Source organism: Scardinius erythrophthalmus (genome assembly GCF_964197995.2).
Source record: "Scardinius erythrophthalmus genome assembly, chromosome: 14".
Lineage (NCBI taxonomy): Eukaryota > Metazoa > Chordata > Actinopteri > Cypriniformes > Leuciscidae > Scardinius > Scardinius erythrophthalmus.
The window spans coordinates 16,321,135-16,343,398 of NC_138234.1; the positions used below are offsets into that span (position 1 = coordinate 16,321,135).

Below are 22,264 nucleotides of genomic sequence, written 5' to 3' on the forward strand. Positions count from 1 at the left end.
AAGTAAAAGAATGAAAGAATATTTATAATAAAAGTATGGAAGTGAAAGTATATTAATAAATAATATAAATAAAAAATGAATGAGTGCAAATATACTCATTAATTCATGATGCCTATTTTAGAATGTAATGCGTTACATGCAAAACTATCGACATCATCATAGTATCTTGCATCTGCATTTGGTAAACAGGGTCTTAAGTGCCCAAATAACTAGATGATCTAAGCACAAAAATGAAGAACAAGTTATAAATCTTTAGATTTATTATATATATCAAATACATGTCTTACTTAAAAGTCTTATAGCATCCTTGTGTTAATATGAATCTCACACTTGTTCACTGTACGACTTTTGGTGACGGTTCTATGTCCAGCCATTTGTTGCAGCTGGCTAGGATACATTTATTTGGAAGGAAGCCTTTATTGCATCGGACAAATTCTTTTTGAATGGATGCGTAGAGAAGCTAATTTACTAAATCTCTTCCCACATGAAGGACAGAGATATGGCCTCTCTCCAGTGTGGCTCTTCTCATGTATTTTCAGACATGCTGACCATCTGAATCTCTTGTCACAGTGTGAACACTTGTAAGGTTTTTCTCCTGTGTGAATTCTCTGATGCAATTTCAGTTCAGAATTTGTGATGAAGGTCTTTCCACAATCAAAGCAAATATAATTCTTCACACCACTGTGTATTTTCTGGTGTCGTTTTAAAGCACCCAGCTGACTAAAACTCTTTCCACACAAAGAACACGTGTAAGGCTTTTCCTTTGAGTGAACTCTCAGGTGAACCTTCAGGGATACTGCCAAAACAAATTTTTTACTGCACTGATCGCAGTTATACTGTTTTTCCCCGGAATGACAAAGCAGATGTAATTTAAGAGTGTTTGCATGTGCGAAACTCTTCTCGCACAGATCACATGTGTACGGTTTCTCTCCAGTGTGGATCCTCTGATGTATTCTCATGTGTCCCGCCTGACTGAAACTCTTCTCGCAGTGTGAACACTTGTAAGGTTTTTCTCCAGTGTGAGTTTTCTGGTGCTGTTTCAGTTCAGCATCTCTAATAAAGGATTTTCCACAATCGAAGCACATGTGATTCTTCACACCACTGTGTCTTTCCTGGTGTATTTTTAATGCACCCATCTGACTAAAACTCTTTCCACACAAATAACAAACATGAGGCTTCTCCTTTGTATGAACTTTCAAGTGCTTCTTCAGGGTTTCAGGCCTTGAAAACAATTTACCACACTGATCACAGTTATATGGTCTTTCTCCAGAGTGAGAATGCAGATGTAATTTAAGAGCGTTTGCTTGTGAGAAACTCTTCCCGCACTGAGCACATGTGTACGGCTTCTCTCCAGTGTGGACTTTCATGTGTTCCTTGAGGATTCTTTTTTGTGCGAATCTCTTCCCACACTGATCACACGTGAACGGCTTCTCTCCACTATGAACTCTCATGTGATGTATCAGACTGTGTTTGTGTGAAAAACTCTTTCCACACTGTAAGCAGGTAAAATATTGTTTAGCACTTCTTTTCAACAAAGAGCTTTGTTTGTTGACATCATGTTTCTCCTCAGCTTCAGTAAATTCTTCACTCTCCTCTTTTTCTTCTGTCAGGTCTGATTTTCAGTAAATCATAAAAAGAGAAATATGAAGGAAAAGAACACACAAGTGAACCCTGATATGATAGCAGAAAACTGCTATAAATTTTCATACTTTATTATTATTTAAATATTTCAGGCACAATTATTATTATTTATTATGATTATTTATTTGCTAGCTACATCCACTAAATCTGATGAACTGATTGAAGATGAATAACCTTAATGTTCTTCAGCATTATTAATGAAGAATCAAGAATAAACACCAACCTCTTTGTTCTTCAGTATCTTCATATTTTATTCTGGAGGGTTCGGGATCAACTCTTTGTTCTTCAGTATCTTCATGCTTTATTTCGCAGGGTTCTGGATCATTCATGTTCTCAATATTTTTTTTCTCTTGTAGGCTGGTGGGAATATTCCAGCATTTTTTGGTGAAATATTGTAGAAGAAGCTTTACAAGAGGGGAAGTTCTGTGTAGAAGCAAGAACATATCTGGTTAAATTGAAAAACAATTAAATAAGTTCAGATGAATGGTCAGATGAAACAAAAACATAAACTTTTTTTGGCAGCAAACACTTAAGATGGGTTTGGTGCACACAGGGATAAAAAAGTACCCCATGTGTAAAATGAAATACTGTGGGCCTAATTTTCTGCCAGAGGTCCTGGACATCTTGTTCAGATACATGGCATCACGGATTCAATCAAATACCAACAAATAAAAAATCTAAACCTGACAGCCTGTGCTAGAAATCTTATAATGGAGAACAGGATGGAGAGATTCTGTATGGAGGAATGGTCTGTGATCTCTTGTCAGGTGTTCTCCAAACTCATCAGGCATTATAGGAGAAAACTCAGAGCTGTTATCTTGGAAAAAAGAGGTTGCAAAAAGTATTTAATAAAAGGGGGCAAACAATTGTTCCCAACGTGTTTTGGATTTCAATTATTTTACTTCAATGAAAGGTTAGATTTTTTAAATAAAATATCAAAAGATTTATTTTTTACAGCCATATTTGATCATATTTACCAAGGGGGCAAACACTTTTTCACACCACTGTAATTGTTCAAAACCGTGATTACAAAAAAGTCCACTTACATTATTTTGCTTGTTATGTTGTGAGAGGCGAATCACGACTTCAACTAAATAGGAACTACCAGTGATGTAAGTGTACGCTGAAATAAAAAGTCTCTCACCTCAGAAAAACTGACTTTCCTGTCCTGTCAGCCATTATACTGTGCTCCTAGGGCCCTCGTCAATTGCACGCACAAATGCTGCGGCACGCACTGTATATCACTTCACTATATATAAAGTAGTCTCAGCCTCAAACGTTACGCCCACTGACCATTGGCTGAATGTCTGATGCATATGGCACACTTTTCTGGAAACACTTCAGTAGTTTCAAAGTCCCGATATGATTGGGTGAATTCTACAGAATGTCCGGGAGACGTGAGTGTCACTTTTTTTATCGGTCCGTCTGGAAACAAATGCTGTGACGCTAAAACCTCTCGTGGAAGAAGAAAGTCGCTGTGTTTACAACTGTGACAATGAGTGATGATTAGGATTAACTAAACACTGAATTTTTCAAAAGTATGTGAAGTTCACAGCTCCATTGTTGCAGTAAACTTCTTCAATGAATAATTTGTTCGATGCACAATGATTTGTTATTGTAGGGACATTATATTGTCACACCCCCTGAACATGACGCGGAACAAAACAAACTGTGATTGGTTGCGTTACATGTCAATCAAACGTTCTCTTGGGCGGTCCTTGGCCAAGAAAAGCTGTGATAGAGTCCAGACCTTCTGCCGTCAGTTTGAAGGTCTGGCTACACGAGGCTATATATAAATCGCAATATAAACTCCGAGCATGCAATGTTGTTACATTATAAACTAGTAAGTCACGAAATATAAGTAAAATACCAATAAATCACGTTACTATACGCCATGTGTTAGCTGAGAAGGATTTGCATGCAGGTATGATGTTCAATCTATTCATCAGGAGCAGCTTCCATGTTTGATTAACAGTTCTTGTAAGTATTGTGTATTCACCATGATGATAACTGTTGTTTCCATAACCCCAAAATGCCTCTTTATTTTATTTATTGTGTTTTTTGTATATTTTTTTGAATGACTTTGGTGGCACATACCAACATTGTATTAACAAAAAACAATTTGGGACTGCTATTTAATAGGTCCTCATAGGCCTACCGTTTATTTTACAGTATTAGTCATATAAAAAAAAATACTTAAAAAAGTGGGTTGCTGCTCGATGACCATGGGAAAATGTGGGTCCCAATGCCAAACGAGTTTAGAACCACTGGTATAAAGCTATACAAAACATAATTTAATGTAAATTGTGATAATCGTAAATGATAATCGCAATTAGAATTTTATGGGAATAATCAACAATTATGATTTTGGGCATAATCGTTCATCCCTAGTTGACACTAATAAAATGAGCTTTAATTTAATTGGTTTACTGGTGACCCAAAATCATTAACTAGACTATTAACTAGAACTCGACTATTGACATGAAATCAAAGCTTGTCAACAGCTGTTAATAAAACATCATCAGCAGAGATCTCACTTTATTCTATAAGGGACTGTGGTAGAAACAATTTATTTAAATCAAAGGTATGCAGAATGAGCATAAAAGTGCTCTGTAATAGCATTATTTCTATAAATCTGAGACACATACAAGCCACACCTATATAACAGTTCTTCTTCTGCTTGCTATCTGTGTGGGAGAACATTTCATGAAAAGGTACAAGTAAAAATACATCTAAGCATAACAGTCCAAATAAATATAGCTTAGTTCGATTTTTCTAATATATTCACAGCAATATAGGAAATACATGTACATACTCTGCCAATAAGAGAAAGTGACACCTTGACAAGTGACAGAGTATGTAAATGATGTATTCCTATACTGCTGTGAAAATATTAGAAAAATCGAACTAAGCTATATTTATTTGGACTATTATGCTCAGATTTATTTTTACTAACAATATATTTAACATTATTGTTCAAACATCGACACACGAACAAAGAAAAAACACACAATAGCTCATGTCTTAAAGAATTTAACACATACACATCGTTGACAACTAAAATGTTCATTTCCGTCGGCAAACGCAAGAAAACACGCACAAATACAGATGTACCCGATGAAAACAATACATAAACCATCCCTTTAAAGGCTGCTTAAGCTATTTCTGTACTTTATAGTGAGATTAATATACGATGACTGCAACATGAACTGCACGACTCACCTCAGAACACTCGATGCTGATGACTGACGTCGTCAGTAGTGACGTCTGGTGACGTCATCACCGCGAGGCGGCAACGTACGTTATCAAATATGCGACAAATATTATCCTCAATTATCATATAAAACGGGTACTATACAAATATGAAACAAAAATAACTGTATAAATTCCATTCTGTGTCGAACTGTTTGTTAGAACAAATGAATGTTTGTCATACTGAATGTTAATGATGTAGACAGACAGCCACTTCAGTCATGTTTGGGGTGAAATATAATTTATTAGGCATATTATAAAAGCTATACCGTGCCCAAACAATACAGTAGCTTTCATAAATAAAATGATTAAATTATTTATTTTATATTCAAGAATAAAAGCTGAGGTGGACGGACTAGGACTAAAAGTGGCCCTTTTAGCCATTTTCAATACAGACAGTTTAATAACTAAAGATGAAAATAGTAAAACCAGTCCATATATGCCACAATGATCTGGTTTGTTCTCAGATGACTTGGAATGTAATGTAGTTGTTGTTGTTTTTTTTACTGCAGGCTAAGTCAGGGATTCCCAACAATGTTCCTGCAGTCCCAAAACTAACACTAAAGACCAGGATTATTTTTATATAAATGTCTGCATATAACAATTCAATTTAATATTGATATGAAGTGATGTATAATTAAGAACTAACGTGAATTCACAATAGACAAGTGTATTTATAAATTAGCATTAACCAAGAACAAATGTGTGCAAAAATATTCACTATTTAATGATACTAAATTTAGAATGTAATACTTTACATGTACAAATGGTAATGTATACAACGTTGTTGTAAAGCATTAGGAATAACAAAATAATAATCACCTTTATACATGCCAAAACCATAAAATATTGCCCCATCATTACAGTATATCTTGCATCTGCATTTGGTAAATATGTCTGAAGTGGTCAAGTAATTAAATGATATAATAACAAGGATAAAGAAAAAAAATTAAATATAAATGCCATATTCATGTCTTAAAAGGGTTTGTTTTCTGTATGACTGAGTAGAAAAGCTAATTTACTAAAACTCTTCCCACAATGATACAGCTTCTCTTCAGTGTGGCTCCTCTCATGTATATTCAAAGATGCTGACCACTTGTCAGGTTTTTCTTCAGTGTGAATTCTCTGGTGCAGTTTCAGTTCATTATCTGTAATAAAGGTCTTCACACAATCAAAGCACATGTGATTCTTCACACCACTGAGTCTTTCTTGGTGCATATTAAAATTGCCTATATGACCAAAACTCTTTTCACACAAAGAACACACGTGAGGCTTCTCCTTTCTATGAACTTTCCGGTGGTTCTTCAGAGAATCTGCCCTAACAAATTTCTTATTACACTGATCGCAGTTATACTTTCTTTCTCCAGAATGAGAAAGCAGATGTAATTTAAGAGAGTTTGCATATGCAAAGCTCTTCCCGCACAGATCACATGTGTGTGGTTTCTCTCCAGTGTGGATCCTCTCATGTATTCTCATGTGTCCCGCCTGACTGAAACTCTTCTCACAGTGTGAACACTTGTAAGGTTTTTCTCCAGTGTGAGTTTTCTGGTGCTGTTTCAGTTCAGCATCTCTAATAAAGGATTTTCCACAATCAAAGCATATGTGATTCTTCACACCACTGTGTCTTTTCTGGTGTAGCTTAAAGACGTTCAGCCGACTAAAACTCTTTCCACACAAAGAACAAACATGAGGCTTCTCCTTTGAATGAACTTTCAGGTGGCTCTTGAGGGATTCTGCCCTTAAGAACATATTACCACACTGATCACAGCTATATGGTCTTTCTCCAAAGTGAGAACGTAGATGCGATTTAAGAGTGCTTGCATGTCTGAAACTCTTCCCACACTGATCACATGTGTACGGCTTCTCTCCAGTGTGGATTTTCATGTGTTCATCAAGAGATCCTTTTCTCGTGAAACTGTTCCCGCACTGATCACACGTGAAAGGTCTCTCTCCACTATGAATTCTAAAGTGATGTTTCAGATTTTGTTTGTTTGAGAAACTCTTTCCACAATAAGAGCAGGTGAAAGATTGTGTAGCACTTCTTTTCAGTGTGTGGCTTGAATTTTGTTTAACAGATTTGGCATCATATTTCTCCTTCTCTTCAGTAAATTCTTCACTCTCCTCGTATTCTTCCATCAGGTCTGAAATGAATGTAAAACAGGTTTGATTTTAATTAAATCATAAAATTCAAAATAGAAATATGAAGGAAAAGAACACAGGTGATCACTGATATGATAAGAAGAAAGTAACAGAAAACTGACATAAAAAAAATTCAGGAATGCAAACTTTAGGCCAGATTTTCGCTCGTCGACGAGTTTTGTGAGATCGCCGACAAATGCCAGAAATCTAAGGCAAATCGGTGCTTGTTCACGCGAGTGACAATCACACACTGTGAATTATCAAAGACACGATCTGAGAGAATCGCAGATGAGTCGCCGACACCCGTGAGATATTTGGCATGCTTAATATCTGGACCTGTCGGCGATTCACAATCCTGCTGTGAGAATGTGTTCTGACTGAAAACTACATCTGCGATGACCGACAGCCAATGAGAGCAAGAAACAGGGCAGCGGGAAGTTCGGGGAGGAGTTATAGATCAGAACATGAGTATTTTAATAGATATATTTACAATTCTATCAAACAGAAACAAAGCACAAATATTTGCTTGACCAGCAGCAACAGCAGCACATTACAAAATTATTTATTTACCCCCAACTCACTTTGCAGAACACACAATTCTTGCTCTCGTCTCCCCAACCATTTCCTCCTGCATAATCTGTTTTTTCTCCTTTTTGCTGCAGATAAGCACACAGGCAATTTGGATCGCTATCTTCTTGCAGGCTATCATGTTTAATAATAATTTCAGTCTTGCACGACTTATTTCTCTATCACTTCTTGCGGGCGTTTGGTTGTGAAACGTAGTTTGTGGACCAGACAGAAGTTGTCTGCGATTCTTTCTTTTGTAAAGTCATGCAATGTGAAACCTCCTGTCGCCGATCCATCGTGCAGCGTGAACACAGCAGACACTGAATGTTAACACAGATAATTGTGCCGTGTGAAATGAAAAGTGACTCGACTACTTTGAAAATCGTGCAGTGTAACCTTGGCATAAGGTGAAAAAGATGCGAAACACTCTTCCTAGAATAATTTCCACTAAGCTTGAGTATATTTTTAGTTAAAGAAACACTCCACCCATTTGCATTAAGCTTTGCAATGTTAGAAACCCAGTCATACTATTGAATGGTCGTGCAACATTTTCTCATTTTCCCCTGAGACGAGAGAAATCTGTATTTACCTCTTTACACTTCCTCCTACAATAACGCAAAAATCGTCATTTTGCGTCATTGTAGGAGGAAGTGTAAGAGGGGGGATTTCTGTTAAGACTACAAGCACTAGTTCCCACCCTTTCAAACCCGCCCATAGGGGGTTGGACCTAGGGCTGTCACTTTACGTTCGAAAATCGATTGCACAATCGATCGGACCAACCAACGCAAGTTTCGAAAACGAAAATAGGGAATCGATTTTAACGGTCTTCTCTCGGAGCGCGTCCAGCTCGTCACGATACGCCCGCAGCGAACGCGCGTCACACAGCAACTGCAGTCTCTGACTAACACGCATAACAGTAAATTATACTTCTGCATAATGTTTCTCTTTTTACTATAAAACTGTGAATTCTGCCGGTATGCAGACAGTCTCATGCATACAGATACAGATTCGGGCTACGGTCTTCAATCGCCTACGTAGGCAAAATTTGTTTGACATTTCTAACCGTAAACACAGCCATGTTGAAGACTGCAGTAATGTTTTTCATTTATGTTATGGTAGTCCACTCTGCTTATTGTTTTTTCGAGAATGTTGTACTCCTGTTTGTCATTGTGCACAAAACTTCACAACAATAAATCATCAGGAATATTTGCTGAATTGTGCGCGTCTCAAGCGCCGTCTTTACGTTCGTCCTAATGCCTGTTAGTTGTCCGTGGATTTGCCCATATTTGGCGATTAAAATTGAAACGTCTTTAGACATGGAAAATCGATTTTACAATCGATTCAATGAACACTTATGTCTCAAAAATCGAACAGGATTTTTTCACAAAAGTGACAGCCCTAGTTGGACCTAATGCGCTAACAGACCTATCACAGATCAGTGACAGTGCGTTTGATTTCACCATTCATTGTTTACATGCACACCTTTTGTTTCAATCTAACTGAAATCATTCCGATTGGTGAATCGGAATGTAGTTTTTACATGAACGCTAAACAAGTGATTGGTTGATGTGCATTTTACCCTTGCTAAGAAAATACCCACTCCTCTGTGAGAGATAGCCCACGAGACCGGTGCATCTCACAGGCGCTCATCAGTAATCACACCACCGGCTTTTGCGTTCTACAGTCGCCATTCATCATGTTTACTGTGGCGAGCAGGACGAGGCTAGGGCCGCGGGAGAACGACGCGAGGCCGGTGGCTAGATCGGTTGGGAGTGGCCTAGTAGAGCAGCGAAGCATTCTGGGAGTTTTTGTCTTTCATCCACATGAGCCAAAAATACATTTTCTGGCTTTTCTCAGTCTAGAAGGCTCCAAATTAAAAAAATTATTTCACATTTCTACTACATAAATGACCCAATTTAAATACACATTCATCTTTCCAGAGGTGGAGTTTCCCTTTAAAGCTGTTTAACATCTCATGTAAGTTTTTCTCTTTGTTTTTTATATAATGAACTCTAGGAGGTGCTGGAGGCATATGTTTTCCTTGATTGTTTTTTCCCGAAGAGATAAAAGTTGTTGTTGAAAACGAAAGTAAAAGAGTGATGGACTTTCATCGCGTTTTACAATGAAATGAGAGTTCTGTGTCTTTATTAAAATCAACACATTAATGATTGATAATGATCTCATATGCCCATGACCCACCAGCAATTAATTGTGACGTTATTTTTAATTTTTTGGCCCATCCGACTCGTGGATATAACCGCGATCCGCGCATTACTACACATTATTATGTTTCTTGGGTCTGCACTATTCCCTTCAAAGCAAACAAACCAGCGCCTTTATCTGTTGCTTTGTGACGGTTATGTTGAATTAACCCCATTCGGCTATATCAAATATTCATATCGAGTTGAGTATGTGCACTAAATCAGTGCAGATTACATAAATTTCGACAGCAAATTGAGTGAACATAATTTGTGGAACATAACACACCAAATTGGCTTGCAATTTGACAATGTTACCTGTCATAGTTATAGCTTCATTTTTTGGGTTGTAAGGGTGTTAATTTCACATCCTGTCCTTATGATATTGCACAAAACATCTTGTGTGTGTAAAAGCAAACTGTTTAATTACATTGTGGATCTGACAGTATAGTAGAGCATAACTAAAGTTGTATTCATTGACAAAATGGTAACGTTAGTAGCGTAATACAAGATGTATTTGGATTAAGAACAGGGTAACTACTCTTTTTCAGAGATCATGAAATTTACATTTTCATTCAACGCAAATAATACACAATATTTTCCTCTTTCCAGAAGTCTTAAAAACCTGTGTAGTTTGTTTTTATTTACTAGCCTATATTATTGACAGTATTCAGTCATTGTACTTCATTGTCTTTTTGCTGTTTGTAAAACACACTTTTAGTGCTGGGCGGTTTGACCAAAAATCCACATCACGTTTTTTTTCTAAATTAAACCGGTTTCACGGTAAATGACGGTGTTTTTTTTATTTGTTTTTTTTTTTCAAGCATGATGGGTGTTAACCACATTTTCTACTGAGTGAGAGAGGAAATACTGCAGTAGATATATAATGATATCTTATAATGCCCTATTTTATTGTCATGAGTGAATGAAAAAATCCACACTAATATTAATAATACAGGTTTGCAAGGCTGTTTACAAAGAGGTGCCAGCAGGACGCGCTTTAGGAGCGGCAGAAATAATGGTTTCCCCAGTAACGGCTGTACTCAAAGCAGCAACGCTGCTTTATCAGGAAAGATAAAGAAAGATTCAATCGTAATAACAAAGAAACTTTTCTAAAGACCGTCAGTTCACTTCAGATACGTTCATACAGCAGAGGTGTGGACTCGAGTCATGTGACTTGGACTCGAGTCAGACTCGAGTCATGAATTTGATGACTTCAGACTCGACTCGACAAAATGTACAAAGACTTGCAACTCGACTTGGACTTTAACATCAATGACTCGTGACTTCACTTGGACTTGCGCCTTTTGACTCGAGAAGACTTGCTACTTCCCATGAAAACTGGGGAAAAAACGTTCACACGCCGCTCTGTTTATTATGTGCACCAACTGTATGCATGCAGAGAGCACGCGCGCTGCCTGCACGACATCCAATCACTGTAGTCCCACGTTGTTTTGATTCGACAGCATCTAAGCAGGCACATTGCAAGACAACCAATGAAGCGCAACAAGCAACAACGCATGCTACGAATTTGAACGAATGATAAGCACCTTATTGGATGTAGCCACACATACATTTTCTCACGCACAGAAAAATCGCGAAGCAAAGAGGACACGGAGATCGACAGACTAGACAGAGCAGGTTAGTTATGATATAAAAAAATCTCTGCTCTCAGATTCTGTCACTTTTATTACGAAATTCAGACAATAAATACCGTTTTGGCGCTTGTAAATGTGACACGACAGATCCCTAGCGGCACGTGAACCGATCATCTCTAGCTGATAGTAAATAACGTTAAACACGAATGAACACTGTTGAAAGATACAGTACAACTTACCGAAATGTATATTCCTCATACATAATATCGACCCATCAATCAAAGGGGTCAATAAAACAGTTGGAGAACAATTATGTCACATAACATTTACCTCAGGAAAGCCATTTAATGACCATAATATAGTTAGTTAGTTGGCTAGAAAAAAGAGCTATAGAGAGTATTTTGCTACATATGTGTACTATTGCATGTATTATATTTTTACTTATATCATTAAATAAAGTTGTTGTTATTATAATAAAAAAAACGCATTATATTTAATTTGTGTTATTTTTAACCTAATACTGCCAGCTGATAGGGCTCTCTGTATGTTTACAGCATTAGGTGAGTTGTTTTTTTCTTGAGAAAAATTAATGCCTATCTTGTGTAGCCTACCTAATATTTATCCAAATGAGTCAATATTAAATCAAATCATAATAATTGAATTTTTTTTACTGTATTTGATTAATGTCATTGTATAAAAAGAGGTTTAAATAAATACAAATCTTACAGACATACAGTACCAGTCAAAAGTTTGGAAACATTACTATTTTTAATGTTTTTGAAAGAAGTCTCTTATGCTCATCAAGCCTGCAGTTAAAAAAAAAAAAAAACAGTAATATTATGAAATATTATTACAATTTAAAATAATCGTTCTCTTTTTTAATATATTTTAAAATGTAATTTATTTTTGTGATGCAAAGCTGAATTTTCATCAGCAAGTACTCCAGTCTTAGGTGTCTTATGATCCTTCAGAAATCATTCTAATATGATGATTTGATACTCAGTTATTATCAATGATGGAAACAGTTGTGCTGTTTAATATATTTTTTTTGGAATACTTTTTTCAGGATTCATTGATGAGTAAAACGTTAACAGCATTTATTCATAAAAACAGCATTTATTCAAAATAAAAAAAATTCTAACAATATAAATCGTTACCATCACCTTTTATAAATTTAACGCATTCTTGTTGAATTAAAGTACTAATTTCTTAAAAAAAAAAAAATAGTTATTGTTCCCAAACTTTTGAACGGTAGTGTATATTGTTACAAAAGATTTCTATTCTAAATAAATAGTTATTTTCAACTTTTTATTCATCAAATAATCCTGAAAAAAGTATCTCAGGTTATAAAAAAAATTAAGCAGCACAACTGTTTCCAACATTGATCATAAATCAGCATATTAGAATGATTTCTGAAGGATCATAAGACACCAAAGACTGGAGTACTTGCTGATGAAAATTCAGCTTTGCATCACAAAAATAAATTACATTTTAAAGTATATTAAAAAAGAGAACCATTATTTTAAATTGTAATAATATTTCATAATATTAAGTTTTTTTTTTTGTTGTTTTTTTTTTTAACTGCAGGCTTGATGAGCATAAGAGACTTCTTTCAAAAACATTAAAAATAGTAATGTTTCCAAACTTTTGACTGGTACTGTACATGATTTGTATACATTTTATTTCTGTGGTAAGAGGACTTGAAATGACTCGAAACTAAAATGGTAGGACTTTGGACTCGACTTGAGACTTGTTGGCTTTGACTTTTGACTCGACTCGGGACTTGCCTCATCTTTGACTCGACTTGACTTGGGACTCGAGGGCAAAGACTTGAGACTTACTTGTGACTTGCATAACAATGACTTTGTCCCACCTCTGTCATACAGTATAAAAACACGCGCGCCGCGAGAAAAAAAAAAAAACACTCTCACCCCCACACGGCTGCGACACGGCTACCGGAGCTGATCGCGCCCATTCTAGTCAATGCTTGTGTTTCAGATCGAAGCTTCCCAAAAGTAGCTCTCCGCGCCGCTTCGCTAAATATAGGCGCCTAGTCTATTTTGACGCACGCGTGTGGAGGACGGAATAAAACCTTGTCGCAGCCGTAATGCGCCGCAGACGTGTGTTCTGTGTTGTAAATGAGGTGCGAGACAGTGTCGCGCAACGCCGCGTTCCGATTAAAGCGACATACACCGGTATTGCGGTTTATTAAAAATTCATATCGTAACAAAAATAAACACCGGTATTCGGTTTGAACCGGTAAACCGCCCAGCACTACACACTTTTATATTCATTTTAAATGATGTAATATTTTAGTAATATGATTGCGAAACGGATATAAAATAAAACCGCTTTTATAATATCTAATCTGACCCACTTATTTTAACAATCAATATGAATGTTTTTCAAACCTCTTTGCACTGACCATTTGTTGACACTAAAGAAAAGAAAACTTCATTTTGTACTAATTTTATGGAAAGTATCCTGTATATTATTTGCTTCTTTAAAGGGGTGGTTCGGGATTTTTGACATCGGACCTCATTTTTAAGTCAGCCTGGTTGTTATTCATCAGTGGAGACATTTTTTAAAAAAAAAAATATCCAGTCCTTATATTTGGATAGTTAGCCGATGCTAGGCTAGCGCGAGTCAAGGGTAGATGTTAGCCAGCCATTAAAAAACGTTTTACCCACTCCACAGGGCACCAAACGCAAATCAATTATAACACTAGACTATCGATGCAAATGTACGTTGAGAGAATAATGTTAGAAATCAAACTTACCTTTCATCTCAATGATCCCAAAGGAACTAGTTTCTCAGCAGCTGCGGAATTTTACTTTGCTCCGGTTAGTAATGCGGCAAAAAGTAAACACAGAAAAGAAGCGCACTACAGTGTGTGTAGTACATGTGTGTACCGGCTCACTCGGTTGCCTAGGTAATCAATATCACTCCGCTGCTGCTGTAGACAAGGCTTATGATTACAGGGAACAAATTATAACTAATGCAATGTGATGAAAGGTAAGTTTGATTTCTAACATTATTCTCTCAACGGACATTTGCATCGATAGTCTAGTGTTATAATTGATTTGATTTGGTGCACTGTGGAGTGGGTAAAACGGTTTTTAATGGCTGGCTAACATCTACCCTTGACTCGTGCTAGCCTAGCATCGGCTAACTATCCAAATATAAGGACTGGATAGTTTAAAAAAAAAATGTCTCCACTGATGAATAACAACCAGGCTTAAAAATGCAGGGTTGCCAACTCTCACGCATCTGGCGTGACAGTCACGGATTCAGCCTCAATCTCACGCTCTCACGCTTAACAAAGAAATCTCACGCTAAATTAGACATTCTTCTGTGCTGTATTTTTTTTCACTCGTGTGCGCTAAATTTCAGAATTACTATAAACAATTCAGGCTCTTAACTACTGGATGGACCACTATTTATGGCGCAAATTAGTTAAAATCTCCCGGAATCTAGAGCGAGCACACATGCGAGACAGAGACTGTGCTCCAAACAAACCTTAGCGCACACACGGCGTACGGCAGCGTTGAGCATTGTAGCCAATCACTGACATGTCTGTTGAACGCATTGGCCAATCAGAGGCGTTTAAATGAGTCGCTGTCCTGAAGATGTGTTTTGCGCGAGCTCACCGAGTTCTACACTTTCGCAAACCTGTCATTATTATTGCATATAAACTTAAGATGCAAATAAAAGATTCACTGCAATGTATTTGATATTCTTGATGCTGTTCTGATGCGCTCCATTACGCACCGCTCTGTTTGGTGTTAGGATGACTAAAAGTTCAGCGGTCTAGCTCTTCAATGTCAGAATGATTAAAGAAGTGAACGAATGCCTGGCAAAATGTAAGTGGAAAACATTTAATATTTGACTGTTTTACAATAGAAATGTTCAACTACCGACAGTATCCGGTGACGCGAATTACTCAACTTTTTTTATTTATTTACTAAATTTAGCCTTTTTGAATTGAAAATATGCTATAATTTCTTTGATTCATTTAGAGAGAATGCATGCATAATTAAAAATAAAATATTATTTGCAAAAAGTTACAATTATTTCACTAATACAATAAGCTTTTTTTCTTTATTCCCCTAAATCGCTTTTTATAATTAATTCCTTTAAATAAAAATACCCCCCAAAAAATTGGGTTGGAAACCCCCCCCCCCCCCGTTGAAATATATCTCTCCCCACCCCACCCCCCCACCCCCGTTGGAGAAGTCTCACTCCTAGCTAAACTCAAAAGTTGGCAACCCTGAAAATGAGGTCCGATGTCAAAAATCCCGAACCACCCCTTTAACTATGTTATTTCACCACTCTTGCGAATTTTCTAACTACATCTACAAAATCTGCTGAACTGCTTTAAGTTTTATAACCTTAATGTTCTTCAGCATCATTAATGAGGAATCAAGAATAAACACCAACCTCTTTGTTCTTCAGTATCTTCATCTTTTATCCTGCAGAGTTCTGGATCACTCATGTTCTCGCTGTTTCTCTTCTTCACTTGTAGACTGATGGGAATATTCCAGCATTTATCGGTGAATTGTTATAGAACCTTCACAAGAGGGTATTCCTGTGTAGTAGGAAGAGCAGATCGTATTAAGCATAAGTTATTAAACTAATCATTTTAATTCACATAAGCATTTAAATTGTGTGTGTCCATCTTTCAAAAAGGTAAAGTTATTGAATGTATTTTTAAAACGTTTATATTTTGCCTGTGATGTCAATACATTTTTAGCATTTTTTATTCTTACCTTTATCTGCAGTATAGTCATAAGAACAAATATTGAAATTATGAAAAAATAGTTAAAATAACATTCCAAGTGATCCAACTTCATTCAACTTGTCATTTAGCAGTTTTTGTTCATTGATTTTAATTGTTTTATTGCTGTTACCTGAAATGTGTCAGAGACAGACTGTAATATTATTATTTCTAACAATCTTATATTTATAAAAGTATTATTAAATTAAATTAAAATAAATACAAATGACAGCAGCTCAGTAACCCTATTCTGATTTTCTAATAACTTCAAAAGCAATAAAGGAATAACATGTTACGTGTTATTCTGTTGTTTATGCACAAGCTGGCAATTAATATAATAAAACCTCATCCTAATGATAATAATGGTAAGTGTCAAAAGATAAATACAGGAGGAATAAATTGTGTCCGAGAAACAGAAATCGCTAAGATCGCTTCCATACAACAATAATATTATCGCTCCAAACATCGGAAAAACTCGAACAAAGAAAAAGACACATGTACACAAAAACCATCCTGATTTTAACACACACTATCGTGTCCTGCTCAATGTCCATTTCCGTCGGCAAACGCCAGAAAAGACGCACATATAGAAAACAACACATAAATCACCCCTTTAAAAGGCTACTTGGGGGTAATTGTGTACTTTATAGTTATTTAAATATACGCTGCACCGTGAACTGCTACACTCACCTCATCAGAATACTCGACGCTGACAGATGGCGTTAGTAGTTGACGTCTTCTTCTTCTTAATTACGTTTTATGGCGGGTGGCACCAGCATTATGGTGCATTACCGCCACCTACTATGTTGGAGTGCAGACCAGAGTTTCCTACCCTTGATAAAAAAATAAAAAAATAAATTATATATATATATATATATATATATATATATATATATATATATATATATATATATATATATATATATATATGCTTTTGACAGTGAAGAATTACATATTCTACTGATTCCTCTATTTGACAGTGTTCACATAATCCTGAAAGGTGCTTATTTATTCAGTGCAATGTTTTATTAAGTCTAGTATGCCCTACCCTCAGCCTTGTCAAGAAGTTCTCCTCTTTATTGTTTCTTCTAGCTGTCCTTCCCGTGCCCACAACCTTCTGTAGTATATAGAGATGTCGCCCTGTATTTCCTGTATCCCAACTGTTATCCAACTGTGTCCCAACCTTTGGCTTCAGATTTACTGAGTGGTATGCACAAGATCTCCTCATGCTTCAGAGCCTGTTTTGCTAATGCATCCACATCCTCATTTCCTTTAATACCTCTGTGAGCTGGGGTCCACATAAATGCTATCAACATGTTCATATTTTTAATTCTGAGCAGTTGACGTCATCACTGCGAGGCGACAACGTATGTTCTCAAAAACCAAGGCTGTGTCCCAATTTCCAAGGCTGCGTCCTTTGAAGTCTACGAAGGTCGGACCGAGAATGGTTTACTTTAGCCTACGAAGGACTGTTCTTCTCGCCTAGCAACTGTGACAGCTGCAGTTGATGAGCGATAGTAACGTTTGTACTGGACTTTTTTGAAAGTTAGACGGTCCGTTTATGTATATGGGCCATTCTACAGAATTGGTGCAAACTGCACAACCAAAAAACACATTTAAAAAGCATTTAAGAATTCAAATTTGAGATGTTTATAAAGATCCTTATATCATCAATTGAATCCCACAATAATATTTAAAATATCAGTAAGTTTAATTATATATAAAATCTGTCATGATTCTGCCATCTTGTTCTTGATTTTCTCTTGTCTTGCGGCAGAATCATGACAGGCCCATGTTTCATGTGCAGCACATGGCCATTTGTTTGGTCATGTGCTTGCGTTGTCTCGTCATGTATATCCCCGCCCCCTTGTTATCCTCGTTTTGTAATCATTACCGTATTAGTTTCACCTATTGCCCTCATCATTAGCTTCCCTATTTAATCCTTCTTGTTTTCTGTCCTGTGTCGGTTCATTGTCAAACTTAGTGTGTGTAACATTGCATGTTATACAGTCTTGTGAGTACATTGTCTGATTCCTGTTTATATGAAGAATTGTGAGTTTGTTTCCTGTCTAGTCAGTATTTAGTCTTTGTTTATAGTCTTGTCTTAGCCTAAGTGTTCTACCCTCAGTCCTGTTTTGCCCCCTCGTGGGTTTTGTTTTGTGTTTTGTGTAGTAATAAACCCTTGAAATGTCTTCAAATGGTCTGCGATTGGGTTCTCTCCTTCTAGACCATGACAGAATGAACCGACCAACAACGAAGAACCCAGTAGATTGTATGTCCTCCCTCTCCAAGCGTCAGTTAAGGCTCCAGGAATCCTGGTGGATGCCGTCTGTCTTCAGTACGAGGAGTGGCGGGAGTTCGTTTCCCCCTCTGTCTGAACAGGAGGAGCTGTTTCTTCGCCCATACTGGGAGTTGGTGGAGTTTCACAGTCGGGAGGAGCTGCAGGCTTCTTCCACGGGATCTCCATCTGCCATGCTTCCAGTGGTCCCGGAGGGTTGCGTCCTGGCCGTTGTTACCCAGGGTGATCAGGCTGGTTCTGTTTCGTCTCCTGAGGTCCCATCCACTCCCGTTGATCTTCGTGGCAAACGAGGGAGGCGGACTTCGTGGGATTCTCCGTCGGAGTCATCCTCGACCGAGTCAGCGCTGCCTGAGACTGCCCTTCCTACTCAAGTCACGGAGCCCGCTGAGCTTCTCCAACCGGTCGCTAGTCCGGCTATGACTTCCACACCACGACCTAGGAGAAAGAAGAGGAGAAAGGGAGCCTCTCGTCCTTCATCTCAGCCTGTCCCGGAGCCCGTTACTGCAAGCGCTGTCCCAGGCGCTGTCCCAGAGCCCGCTACTGCAAGCGCTGTCCCGGCGCTGTCCCAGAGCCCGCTACTGCAAGCACCTGTCCCAGGCGCTGTCCCAGAGCTCGCTACTGCAAGTGCTGTTCCCGAGTCTGCAGTCGTAAGTGCTGCAGAGAGAGCAGCGGCCGATTCAGCTGCTGAAGCTGTTTTACAGTCGGTTTCTGCTTCGCAAAAGATGCCTGACCTCGTCGCTGCCGAGACAATGTCTGAGTACTTAAAATGTCTGGTCAAAATTCTTGAAGTCCCCGTCATGTCTTGTCCTGAGTCTAGGGGCGCCGCAGTGAGCGCCGCACCCCAGTCCGCTGCCGAGAGCGCCGCACCCCAGTCCGCTGCCGAGAGCGCCGCACCCCAGTCCGCTGCCGAGAGCGCCGCACCCCAGTCCGCTGCCGAGAGCGCCGCACCCCAGTCCGCTGCCGAGAGCGCCGCACCCCAGTCCGCTGCCGAGAGCGCCGCACCCCAGTCCGCTGCCGAGAGCGCCGCACCCCAGTCTAATAATATTAGCTCAAAGGGGAAATATTAATAATAATCCATAATTACCAATTATGATTAATTATTAATATTTGGGTCAGTTAATTAGATTAACTTTGAGGTAAGCCAAATTAATATTACAATCAATTAATCAGTTCCATCGAACTCTTTGATTATTCATTTATTCTAAGGAAAATGTATTGTTCATGGTCACTGAAAAATAATTATTCCCTATGTACAGCAATTAGCATGTAGCAAGATCAAAATCGTAAAAGGGACTTTGTATGCAAACAGAGGATCAGAAACCAAATTCATAATTGTGCACAAGTTTTATTAACTAAATCACAAACATAACTAACACTAAACAAACATAAATACATTCATACATCCATACATACATGCATAGGTAAAGGGGTGAGTTATGTGGAACCGGAAACAGGAAATAGAACTATGGAATACGATCTATTTCAGTATGGAAAGAAATGAAAGAACCATCAGCTTATTTCATAGCAATCTCATCAAAGAATACTTGCATGGCAGTTGAAATCGTGGAAAATTCTTGAAGTGGATGAAGATTGGATTCGTTGATGGGTCTATGGCTTTGAAGAAAAGCATGGTGGCTTCGAGCACATGGCTGTTGTGAGTCGAAGCCTGCTGTCCTGGCTTGAAGACCAGGAGTGGATCGTTGAGTCAGTGATGGTAAAGTTGCAGTTGTTTTCTAGATTGAAGAAAAGTCTGACTCCCTTTTTGGAGTATGAAAGCATGGCAGGCATTGCTCAGGCCTGTTTGGGCCCAGGGAGCTGGGCCCAAGTGGGGGGGAAGGGGTCCAGCCCCTCCCCAGTAACAGCAGAAGCTGCCTTGTTGTCGGATGACCCATATGGAAAAGGTTTGCTAAAAACTCCTGTGATTCTTATACTATATGTTCCAACAGAATATTGTAAGGGACATATATGCTGCAAAAACCACGTATATAAATTACATAATATTAATGTATTTTTAATCATATTATGTCATATATGTCCTACATACAACTAAAGCCATATAGATTTTCATGATGTAAAAACATAGGAAAATAATGCTAATTTAATATGAATGTCCAGCATGGATGTGTATAAAACACAGTGCAGTTTACTGATCAGTATTTAGGCACTTCACTCATACTCTTATCTTGTCCTGAGTTGAGCCCTATGCCTGTAGTCAATCATGGTTATATACTGTATAATCAGCCTTAGATGAAACACAACATTTAAACTACACACACAAGCACACATTTTAATTACAAAATTATTTATTAGAGTGTGTTCTACAAGATACAGTTGCATATTTCACATATAAATAGTTTTCATTTTAAATCCTGCATCACCAGATTTCATTTTCATTTGTGACAATTTCTCTAAACTTTATCACAGTACTACTACGGTATACAACAGTTCTATTCTTAACCTACAAACATAAAACTTTCCTAAATGTCGAAGTGATTCTTATGCTTATCACTCTAAAAAATAATTCAGTGGCTTAGTAAATATCACATTACTAATTAACTTTATTAACTTTATTAAAGGAGAACTTGGTAACTTTTTTAACTAAATAAAACTGTCTAGAATTCATTTGGATGGTTAAACAACCTGTTCTGGTGATATTGGTGACTTTCCCCGCTCCCCCCAGCGTTCCCAGGCGGAAAACCAACCTTGCAACTTGGGGACTACCGTCCCGGCAAGATAGAAATTGGAAGTCTCGTGAGAAGCGAGAACGAGAACGAGAATGAGAACGAGCGTGAAACACGAATTCCTTTACGGCAATTCGACATAAACACACACACATGTATGATGTATTACCCACCTCGGTAGACAGACATAGCTCCACACGATACAGTTGGCTTGCACCGATCAAAACAAACGCACATGATCAGCGGTAGAGAGGGGGAGGAGGCCGCCGCAAGTGAGTTTTTTACGACCGTGTTGTGAAATATACGCCCCCCCCCCCCCACAGCTGTAGGGGGAGCTCGTGGGGAAAACATGCGACAACAAAAGGAAAAATCAGCGAAGAACTGACTAGAGTTCGCTAGAGTTGCCGAGTTCTCCTTTAAATCTCTGAATATCATTTACTTGATAGTTTGAGTTGAACATACCGAAATAATTGATTAAAACTCCAACAATTAATTTTGTCTGAAATTTACAGTTGTATTTAAGTTTGAAGTTTTTCACTAAAATAATTTAGTATTTGACTAACCAATTATTTATTTAAAATACATTGAGCTAATATATTTGTGGAATTTCCATCACAATATTTGAGAATGGATAATTAAAATGATCTGTTTCAAGAACCACAAATATTTAAATAAAATCAATATTATTAATATTTAACACGCATAAGAAATTGATTAAAGTCCCTGTAAAGTCAAAATTAAGTATGTGTTCTGAGTTTGTCACACCACAGAAAAATGTGTTATTAGCCACCCAGTCAAATTTTAATGATAAAAAAAGCCGGCAAGTACATCAAATAAGCGATCAAAATCTTGAAAAAATGAGCAGTAGTCTCTGCTCTCAAACGCTGGGGGCGTGTCCGCTGGCTGCGCTGAAACCACGCCCACTCGCGGGAAATCTCGCTGCCGTCGACTCACAACAACACTCAACTGTCACCGCTACAGCCGGAAAGGATGCTCCTAGCAGCTTAATTTGTTTTACAAAGCCATACATGTTCGAGCCTGGACTACCTACTATAATTATGACATAAGCACACAAGGCAACTTACACTCATTGGTGGGCACGCACTGCCGAC

The 22,264-nt window shown here is 37.8% G+C and overlaps 2 protein-coding genes across 4 annotated transcripts; both read right to left on the minus strand.

Annotated features, from left to right (window-relative positions):
- Positions 1–246: 246 nt before the first annotated feature.
- Positions 247–4,935, minus strand: LOC308702552 (uncharacterized protein). The gene is made up of 3 exons (XM_081385495.1): positions 4,864–4,935; positions 1,865–2,064; positions 247–1,612 (listed from the first exon to the last, which is right to left on the minus strand). Exons 2-3 carry the CDS (start codon positions 1,968–1,970, stop codon positions 417–419), a joined length of 1,302 nt encoding a protein of 433 aa, XP_081241621.1. The 5' UTR covers positions 1,971–2,064; positions 4,864–4,935; the 3' UTR covers positions 247–416.
- A 174-nt stretch (positions 4,936–5,109) lies between these two features.
- LOC308702555 (uncharacterized protein) lies at positions 5,110–16,966 on the minus strand. 3 transcript variants are annotated; one of them, XM_081385503.1, is made up of 3 exons: positions 16,863–16,966; positions 15,836–15,983; positions 5,110–7,034 (listed from the first exon to the last, which is right to left on the minus strand). In XM_081385503.1, the coding sequence occupies exons 2-3, from the start codon at positions 15,888–15,890 to the stop codon at positions 5,869–5,871; spliced, it is 1,221 nt and encodes a 406-aa protein (XP_081241629.1). In that variant the 5' UTR covers positions 15,891–15,983; positions 16,863–16,966; the 3' UTR covers positions 5,110–5,868. The 3 variants fall into 3 exon arrangements, with proteins under 3 accessions (XP_081241629.1, XP_081241630.1, XP_081241631.1); XM_081385504.1 differs by having other exon boundaries at positions 5,126–7,034; positions 16,674–16,868; XM_081385505.1 differs by lacking the exon at positions 16,863–16,966 and adding an exon at positions 16,165–16,251 and having other exon boundaries at positions 5,126–7,034.
- Positions 16,967–22,264: the final 5,298 nt, after the last annotated feature.

Excerpts from the sequence above, each read along its gene's own strand:
- LOC308702552 (XM_081385495.1), bottom strand. The coding sequence starts at position 1,970 with ATGAATGATCCAGAACCCTGCGAAATAAAGCATGAAGATACTGAAGAA. Across the intron at positions 1,613-1,864 it reads AGATACTGAAGAACAAAGAG|ACCTGACAGAAGAAAAAGAG; the intron begins GTTGGTGTTTAT and ends ACTGAAAATCAG.
- LOC308702555 (XM_081385503.1), bottom strand. The coding sequence starts at position 15,890 with ATGAGTGATCCAGAACTCTGCAGGATAAAAGATGAAGATACTGAAGAA. Across the intron at positions 7,035-15,835 it reads AGATACTGAAGAACAAAGAG|ACCTGATGGAAGAATACGAG; the intron begins GTTGGTGTTTAT and ends CATTCATTTCAG.